Source organism: Hoplias malabaricus, chromosome X1 (assembly GCF_029633855.1).
Source record: "Hoplias malabaricus isolate fHopMal1 chromosome X1, fHopMal1.hap1, whole genome shotgun sequence".
In the NCBI taxonomy this organism is placed as follows: Eukaryota; Metazoa; Chordata; class Actinopteri; order Characiformes; family Erythrinidae; genus Hoplias; species Hoplias malabaricus.
Window position 1 is genome coordinate 1,467,829 of NC_089818.1, and position 10,000 is coordinate 1,477,828.

Sequence of the window (10,000 nt, forward strand, 5' to 3'; positions counted from 1 at the left end):
TGACCTTTAACCCGTCAAGTTATACACAGGGGAATCGTCATCAATCCAGTGTACACTGACCTGAGCTCAGTCAGACTTTACAGCTCCAATGTGTCTGTGTGTGTGTCTTGTTTTAACATGTGCCTATGATGCCCCTACACCAGGAGAGGCTGGTGCTGTCGGTTCTGCCACGCTTCGTGGTTCTGGAGATGATCAATGACATGAGTAACGTGGAGGACGAAAATCTACAGCATCAGTTCCATCGAATCTATATCCACCGCTACGAAAACGTCAGGTAACCCCCGACTGACTCGTCTGGTACAGTATTTCACCGCTTTATTAGGTACAGCCCAAGGACCTTATTCACACACTCACAGGCCGTTTCATCAGAAACACAGTTCAGATGCCCTTTGTAGGATTAAAATGACTGACAGATACTCTTCTGTTTCTGCAATTATTTAGCCCTCTTTATAAAGCATAACCCTCTAATCCCACTGTGGAGCAGCTACACATGAGCCTAAGGTCTAAAGCCCTGCAACACCCCACCCTCAGGACCGGGCTGTTAAGCAGTGGTTCTATGGATCTGTGTTTTCTGGAGGGCTGGCTCTCTATCCAATACCTTTGGGATGATTTGGAATCCAGACTCACAGCACTGTGCCACAGGTTTAGACGCCTGAGGAAATGAGATTTAAAATCTCTGAGCCGTACGTGTTTATTTTCTCAGAAACAAACAAATAAAATCCCCAATATTAGCATAATTTCAGACAATGAATGAATGAATTAATATAATCATGGAAAATCAGCTCCGTTCTAGTGTTCAGTTAGCATTGTCCCATCGTTTAGTGTAAAGCCACATCTGTTCTAATAATTATGTTCTTTATAGCGTCTTTATAAAACCTGCGTCCTCCTGCCGTCCTGAAGATTGTCCTGAAATGACATCGGAGTTTATTTGCTTTGGCAGCAGACATTCTGTTGACTCCAGCCGTCTGTCTGAATTTGGAGCGCTTGTCAACAGAGATCACACTCGAGCAGAAAGGACGAGAGAGGGAGGGCTCCGAGACGGAGGAGAGAGCAGAAGGAGGAGAGTGAGAGAATCGTGACCTCAAAATAAATCAATAACTGAAGATTGTTCAAAACACAAATATAAAAGTGTGCATTGCCGTATTCGATATGTGAATGTTGCTCTGAACGTTTGATGGCATACAAGCAGTAGTGAAGACACTTGCTGATGTTGGGTGATTAGTGCTGTGTCACAGATATCTTCAAAGTGTTTGAATGGTGCTCGGAGAACACAGTTCCTTGGCTTCGAGCATGTGACCTTAGGCTCAATGTGGCCCTGAGCATCCTACTGCATTTCATGTTTCTCTATAAAGATTATGCACTGTGTGTGTACGGTTGAATTGGATGTGTGTGTGTGTGTGTGTGTTCTCTCTTGTAGCATCCTCTTTGCTGACGTGAAGGGCTTCACTAACCTGTCCACCACCCTCTCGGCTCAGGAGCTCGTCAGAATGCTCAATGAACTTTTTGCTCGGTTCGATCGCCTCGCACATGTGAGTGAAACACACACACACACACACACACACACACACACACACACACACACACACAACTTAATGTGACATGATCCAGCATGACCTAGCAGGCTCTCGGAAAATATGAACCTTCTTGCTGACTCCATCAGTCCATCTCCTTTGTATGTGTGCGCGTGTGTGTGTGTGTGTGTGTCTGTTCTATTCCTGAGTCATTCCCAACACAGAGAGAGCATACAGACTCCTCCACTGTGAACACAGATATGCATTTAAAAATATAATTAAATGAAGTGATAATAAATCATTTAATAACGTAAGTAATCTGATGTTTTTAACATACACTTAAAGGAACAGTAAGCATTTTTTTTGCTATTGGGGCTCCCCCTAGTGTAATTCAGTTATAGAGCACTCCTTCATAAGTTACGTAGTGCTGTTCCTGCAGTAATGAGTCAATAGTAGCAAAGACAGGGGCTCTTTATATCCCATGGAAATACTTTGACTCGATGTTCTGTACTTTAGAAAAAATAAAGAAAAATTTGATGTTCCATATATAAACTTTTTATGAGCTCCACCGAAGTTAGTTCTCAATTAAACTGTAGTCCATCTATTGTTCTGCATCATATTTAAGCACCGCCCCCACCACCAACACCCCCTTACCCTTTGAGTGTAGAAACCAGGAGGTCATTTTAATGTTTTGGCTGATATGGGATTGTGCAAAGGTTAGAGACCAGCGTCCATTTATATTCTGTCCAGCCAAGCACCAATAAGACAGTTATTTATAAACAAATATTGAAAATATGATTAATAGATCGAGCTGGAGGCTTTTAACCCCTGTAATGGACTCTTGCAATCAGGTGATGTAACATTAGGATCATGTGCAGCTGCTCCAGAGCATCTTATTTCATTTAATGCTTTTCCACTGGGCGTCTGTTTGTCCAGTAGCTGAAATCTCTTATCAGTCTAGGACTATGGCACACACACACACACACACACACACACACACTCCCTTTAACCCAGGCCTGGAGTCAGTTGCTGCCAGACTGAATCTGGGGATGATAACAGGTCGTGGTGTGGCAGTGTGTGAAGGAGCTGGACACTGATGCACTGTTCAGTGTTAGTGTGAGTAGCCTTAATACTTAAAAATGACACTTTTAATAAACTGAAATGTAATTTATTAGGTGTGTGCTTTAAAGGCAATGTTCACGACTGTAATCAAAAAACCCTGTGTATAAAACTCTGTGTCTCCTCTCCATGTGCTGCTCTGCAGTCGGTTTGCGCTGGAAACCACTCTAATGTGTTTTTACGAAGCCCCAGTGTCTGTAAATGGATAAAAACAAAGTGTCTAGGTCCGGTGCTAGGCTTTCTCTCTCTCTGCTCACGGCAGAGAAACGCCATCTGGAGGTTTTTAGACAACGGAGAGACTCCAAATGCTGAAAAGCACCAACCGAGATGAGGATGTTGCTCTAATCCTGCTCCATAGGGGGGTAACACTGACTTATTTCTGCTGTTTCTGATCATTTAAGGTGAAAATGTCTCCAAACTCGGGAGATGGCTAACTGCATTAGCGACAGTGCTACAAAACTAAACACCTCAAGTTACAAATGAGTTATAGTGGGGTTCAACTGTTTCCTGAAAGCATTGTCAGGTAGCGCTGAGCATTTAGGGTCTGCTCGAGCCTGTAACAAACACCAAAAGAATTTTGTAATTTCTGTGTTGATAACTTTTGAACCAAAAGAGATTTTGCAAATCTGATTGTGGCAATCAATTTCTAAGATAATTCTGGTCTTATTTGATAAGCTACATGACCTACCTTCCCATTGGAAAATCTTGCCCATGATCCAATATGGCGGCTTTCAAGATGGCGGCCATGTTCCGGGCACAGCCTTAAAGATAGACCCCTCACCTATTACTCACTGTGATAATCACATATGCAATTTTTCTTTTCGTTTCTGAAGTAAAAGTGGTGTCCTGTGATTTTGACTCACCCCGTATGTGTGTGTGTGTGTGTGTGTGTGTGCGTGAGTCTGTGGTGTGTTAGCACGTGTGCATGTATGTGTTGCTGTTGTAGAGTATTAGCAGCTGTAGAGGATCATTACATTAGGATTTATCAGTGTCTCTGTCCGTCTGCCGTACAGATGTTTGTTATGTATAGCACAGTCTCCCCGGGCAAAGCTGCTGACAACGGGATTAACACAAACACAACTACTGTCCACATGGTGAGAGTGAATGTGTGTGAGAGAGGGATACAGGGATTCAGATAAACCCCAGAGGTTTGTAGACACTCCTTCTTTTGAGTGAATTCAATTACTTTAAGGTGCGCCAATTGCTGTCCTTGATAAATGTGTTTCTCTGGAGCAGCTGTACATGAGCTTAAGGCCACCATGCTCCATTCCGAGAGTCGGCTAGAGAGCTGTAGGTTTTTTTTTACTGGAACTGCATTCTGTGTAGTGACGGAGATATTGGTATTGATGTTGGCTGGAGCTGCATTACTACAGAGAGTTGTCCCTTTAGGCCAATTTTGGCATTGGGCATGACCTTAGACTCAAGCGCAACAGGTCCAGAGTTAGTAATTCAGTCGAAAACATGCAGCATAGAACAGGCCTGAAAGGGGGAGGGAGGGGGAAGTAAATGAAGAAAAATATTTAAATAAATAAACAAATAAATAAAGAGCTGTCAATCATATTTATGAGGCATGTAGGAATATGCTTATTAGAAATATGCTACTCATACTGTGACCCAGGTGTTCTATGGTTTTATTTGTTTTATTCCACACGGGGATATGATTGAATCCAGACTGAAATTGAAGTTAGAGCAGATTAATCCCGTGAAGCATTGTGATAGGCCATTGTTCTTTGTGTGTAGGCTGAGATACAGTCCACTGTCACATGTAGCTGTCAGATCAAAACCTTCTATCTCTTTTTCTTCTGCTTGTTTATTTTTTTTTTAACATAAACCTCACATTTTGATCTTGAATGGACCCCATTAATTTTCTGTAGCCCTTATTCAGTTCAGGGCAGAGGTGGGTCTGGAGCCTACCCGGAATCACTGTGTGCAAGGTGCCAGTCCTTCACAGGGCGACACATACTTACACATTTACTCACACACTCACACCTATGGACACTTTTGAGTCTCCAATCCACCTACCAACATGTGTTTTTGGAGCGCGGGAGGAAACCGGAGCACCCGGAGGAAACCCACACAGACACAGGGAGAACACACCACACTCCTCACAGACAGTCACCCGGAGGAAACCCACACAGACACAGGGAGAACACACCACACTCCTTACAGAGTCACCCGGAGGAAACCCACGCAGACACAGGGAGAACACACCACACTCCTCACAGACAGTCACCCGGAGGAAACCCACGCAGACACAGGGAGAACACACTACACTCCTCACAGACAGTCACCCGGAGGAAACCCACACAGACACAGGGAGAACACACCACACTCCTTACAGAGTCACTCGGAGGAAACCCACACAGACACAGGGAGAACACACCACACTCCTCACAGACAGTCACCCGGAGGAAACCCACACAGACACAGGGAGAACACACCACACTCCTCACAGACAGTCACCCGGAGGAAACCCACACAGACACAGGGAGAACACACCACACTTCTCACAGACAGTCACCCGGAGGAAACCCACGCAGACACAGGGAGAACACACCACACTCCTCACAGACAGTCACCCGGAGGAAACCCACACAGACACAGGGAGAACACACCACACTCCTTACAGAGTCACTCGGAGGAAACCCACGCAGACACAGGGAGAACACACCACACTCCTCACAGACAGTCACCCGGAGGAAACCCACGCAGACACAGAGAGAAAATACCACACTCCTCACAGACAGTCACCCGGAGGAAACCCACGCAGACACAGAGAGAACACACCACACTTCTCACAGACAGTCACCCGGAGGAAACCCACGCAGACACAGAGAGAACACACCACACTTCTCACAGACAGTCACCCGGAGGAAACCCACACAGACACAGAGAGAACACACCACACTTCTCACAGACAGTCACCCGGAGGAAACCCACACAGACACAGAGAGAACACACCACACTTCTCACAGACAGTCACCCGGAGTGAGACTCAAACTCACAACCTCCTGGACCCTGGTGCTGTGACAGAGACACTACCTGCTGCACCCAAAATGAATTTGTGTTCCTTTAACCTCAAGTCAAGGTTCTGTTTGTCCTTCTCCAGTAAAGTTGCCTTTTTTTAGAGATCCGAGGTTTCGTATCAACAGCTCATGATTACCATTCACATTACTATTGATCAAACTGAAATCATTCTTAAATTAGCCGCTAATGCACTGCACTGAAACTCAGTATTCCAGTGGGAGAAGCTCTGGAAAAGCTGTTTGTAATGGATCTTTTTCATGGATTTTTTTAATGGATCTCAGATCAATCACTTGGCTCAAATCACAGCTCCCAAATGGTTCAAATAGTTTTTGTTGTTCCCACACTTAGCCAAGTTAGTGATATCCACCATTCCATATTCAATAAAGCCTTAATATACACCATAAATAAATCCGTTCTTGCTCAGATTATATAATCTCCACAGAAAAGCGTTGACTAATAGAATGGAACTAATAGAAAGGTCACCATGCTGAAAGCTAAAAGTGCAGAAGTGCTAGTGGACAGTGAGTGTAAAAGAAAGGAGGTGGCTTCAATGTTGGGGCTGATAATTTTATAGAATCCGTGACTGAAATATGAAGCATGGTATCTTTTTGCAAACTGAAGGCTTCTGTTGTGCCGTGATAAACACCCTCCCGGTGCTCTTACATTTCATTCGTAACGTTTAGCTCAGCAGCTGAAGTGTGCTATTATGACTCACAGCAAGGCTAATTGTGCTGGAGTGCGGTGTTTAGCAGCTATGCTAACATGGCCTATTGTTTACCGAGTTGTTTTGTACCGAGTTGTTGAGAGCATGTAAACAACGCATGAGTAAACGATACCTGAGCGAGGGAGTGAGATTAGCATTGACTGTTCTTTTCTATGCACACACACACACACACACACACACACACCATTCAAATAAGTGAATGAGTCCAAATAAGAACCTTGTCATTTCTAATTTCTGATTTTAGTGTAACCCTTAGAATTTATGAAAGCTACATAATCCTTTTATAACATGAACTTATACACACATAAGCTGACTATCGCTGTGTATAAGATGGATATAGGTTGGTACAGTATGACCCAGGCTCACTGAATACATCAGATAAACATGGGTAGCCCAGTAGTCTCACACTGCCAGACTGTAGGGAGAGTCTGGTACCTCTCGGCACTTAACGTTGACAAGAAGCGCATACTTCTACAGGAAAAGAAATGTAACATTCGTATGTGCGGCCAACATTTAACCAGTCATTAAAACTTGGTTATACCCTGCGTTTGTTTGATGTTTAGAAAGAGGCACCAGTCTCAGCCTAGAGACGGTTAAGATGACAGATGCTGGTTGGAATATTAAATGTATGAATTCATAGATGTATGTGTTAATTTACACATGTCAATGAACCCGTGTTAAGTAACTGTTCAATAAAGTATTTATGAATATAACTTTGAGTATAACTTTATGAATATAACTCTCTCTCTCTCCCTCTCTTTCTCTCTCTCTCTGTGTCTCTCTCCCTCTCTCTCTCTCCCTCTCTCTGTCTGCCTGTCTCTCTCTCCCTCTCTCTCTCCCTCTCTCTGTCTGTCTGTCTCTCTCCCTCTCTCTCTCTGTCTCTCTCTCTCTATCTCTCTGTGTCTCTCTCTCCCTCTCTCTGTCTGTCTGTCTCTCTCTCTCTCTCTCTCTCTCTCTCTCTCTCTCTCTCTTTCTCCCCCTCTCTCCCTCTCTCTCTGTCTGTCTCTCTCTCTCTCTCTCTCTCTCTCTCTCTCTCTCTCTCTCTCTCTCTCTCTCTCTCTCTCTCTGTCTCTCTCTCTTTCTCCCCCTCTCTCCCTCTCTCTGTCTGCCTGTCTCTCTCTCTCTCTCTCTCTCTCTCTCTCTCTCTCCCTCTCTCTCTCTCTCTCTCTCTCTCTCTCTCTCTCTCTCTCTCTCTCTCTCTCTCAGGAGCACCACTGCCTGAGGATAAAGATTCTCGGAGATTGTTATTACTGTGTCTCAGGACTTCCCGAGCCCCGACCAGACCACGCCCACTGCTGTGTGGAAATGGGTCTGAGCATGATCAAAACCATCAGGTAAACAACACAAAGTAAACAAGTAAACATCAGCAAAGGGCATCTCCCGTAGATTTCAATGCCATGAGCTGAAGAACGAAACATCAGCAACCTACCTCACTAATGTTTAATGTGGCTGAATGCTATCAGCTCTGCACAATGTTCCAGCATCTAGTCTAAGCCTTCCCAGAAGAGTAGAGAGAGTCACCGCAGCAAGAAAGATGATAAACGGTTCTAGAGGGAGCCGAGGCCGGAGTGAAGGAAGAATTTAGGGAAAATGAGAGAGAGCTAGAGTGTGTGTGTGTGTGTGTGTGTGTGTGTGTGTGTGTGTGAGAGAGAGAGACAGAGAGAGAGAGAGAGAGAGAGTGAGAGAGAGAGTAGTGTGTGTGTGCACGTGTTTGGCAGTGTTTGTGTGTTTGTGTCTGTGAGAGAGAGAGAGAGAGAGAGAGAGAGAGAGAGAGTGAGAGAGAGAGTAGTGTGTGTGTGCGCGTGTTTGGCAGTGTTTGTGTGTTTGTGTGTTTGTGTGTGTGAGAGAGAGAGAGAGAGAGTGAGAGAGAGAGTAATGTGTGTGTGCGTGTGTTTGTGTGTGTGTGTGTGTGTGTGTGTGTCTGTGAGAGAGAGAGAGAGTAGTGTGTGTGTGTGTGTGTGCGCATGTTTGTGTGTGTTTGTGTGTGTGTGTGTGTGAGAGAGAGAGAGAGAGAGAGAGAGAGAGAGAGAGAGAGAGAGAATGTTAGAGTAGCACTGTTGATTATCTGTAGAGGCAGGATGTCAGATAAGAGGCACTTCTGAAGCAGGTGTGTGTGTGTGTGTGTGTGTGTGTGTGTGTGTGTGTGTGTGTGTGTGTGTGTGTGTGTGTTTGAGAGGAAAAGTGCACTGTTTGGTTACAGAGTCAGGGTAAAGAGTGCACTTACAGTTAAGCACACCACTCAACCACACACACACACACACACACACACACACAATCATGGTCACATTCAGGGTGAATGACTGCAAGCCAGAGAGACCTAAATAATGAGTGATAATTACGACTGAAGAGAAAGACAGCCCTGATTTGCTACAGCCTAATCTCCTTTTGGAGAATGTTTCTGTAATTTCTTATACACCACGTCCAGAAATGTGTCAATACTCTCCTTATAATGAGTGAATTCAACTACTTTCAGCAGCACAAACTGTGGGCAGAGTGTGTATAATCTGTGAGAATCAACATCACCACGCTCCATGTCACCGCACTTAAAGAGATGGCCATACCGTCCCCCAGCACTGGGCTGTGGAGCAGTGATCATTTGTTTCTTTAAAGTAAAGGAACTCTATTCATCACCTGGAGTTGGAGTGGGGTTAGAGATCCAAACTAATCATCCAGCATCAGCACCTGCCCCTCTGACATTTGTGGCTGAATGCCATCAAGTCATCACAGCAATGTTCAGGCGTTTAGTCTAAAATTTGCCAGAAGAGCAAACTCCTTAATAATGTTGATTTTGTTATGTGTTATATCTTTCAACTGTGTGTGTGTGTGTGTGTTTATGCAGGTATGTGCGGTCCCGTACAAAGCACGATATCGATATGAGAATCGGGATCCACTCTGGCTCAGTACTGTGTGGAGTTCTGGGTCTGAGGAAGTGGCAGTTTGATGTCTGGTCCTGGGATGTCGACATTGCAAATAAACTTGAGTCTGGAGGCATACCTGGGTAACACACACACACACGCACACACACAGAGAGAGAGAGAGAGAGAGAGAGAGAGAGAGAGAGACATTTACATTTCTCACCTTGTAGTTCATTTAAACCCGGGCTGTGTCCCAATCTCCTGTTGGACTATTCTATAAGAAATTCTGTTTTCATCTTTTTCTGTACTTCTAAATAATTCTCTCTGCGCTGCCCCCTGCAGGCGGATCCACATCTCAAAGGCAGCTCTGGACTGCCTGAACGGAGCTTATGAGGTGGAAGCAGGACATGGAAAAGACCGCAACGAGTTCCTGAGGAAGCATAACATCGAGACGTTTCTGATAAAGCAGCCGGAAGAGAGTCTGCTCGCCCTCCCTGAGGACATCATGAAGGACGCCACCAACCAATCAGATCACAGAGCTTCTACCACCACCTTCACAGAGGGAACGTGGAGCCCAGAGCTGCCCTTCCACAATATAGTAGGCAAGCAGAATGTGAGTAACACAATAACACATACATACACACGCAGACACACACACACACACACACAGAGTTTTGGTCAAACACATCAGTTCCAGCAGGTGATTGTCTGATCAATGTGCTGAACCCCTCACGTCGTGTGTAATATCGTTACTGTTTAAATGC

General features: G+C 44.8%; 1 protein-coding gene across 2 annotated transcripts in view; it reads left to right on the plus strand.

Annotated features, from left to right (window-relative positions):
* LOC136675388 (adenylate cyclase type 8-like) overlaps window positions 1-10,000 on the plus strand; it is a 64,690-nt gene that overhangs the window by 17,387 nt on the left and 37,303 nt on the right. For both annotated transcript variants that reach the window (XM_066651896.1, XM_066651897.1), the window contains exons 3-7: window positions 144-274; window positions 1,418-1,529; window positions 7,588-7,715; window positions 9,221-9,379; window positions 9,579-9,849. In XM_066651896.1, the coding sequence (XP_066507993.1) occupies window positions 144-274; window positions 1,418-1,529; window positions 7,588-7,715; window positions 9,221-9,379; window positions 9,579-9,849 (801 nt within the window). The remainder of the gene's footprint in view (window positions 1-143; window positions 275-1,417; window positions 1,530-7,587; window positions 7,716-9,220; window positions 9,380-9,578; window positions 9,850-10,000) is intronic.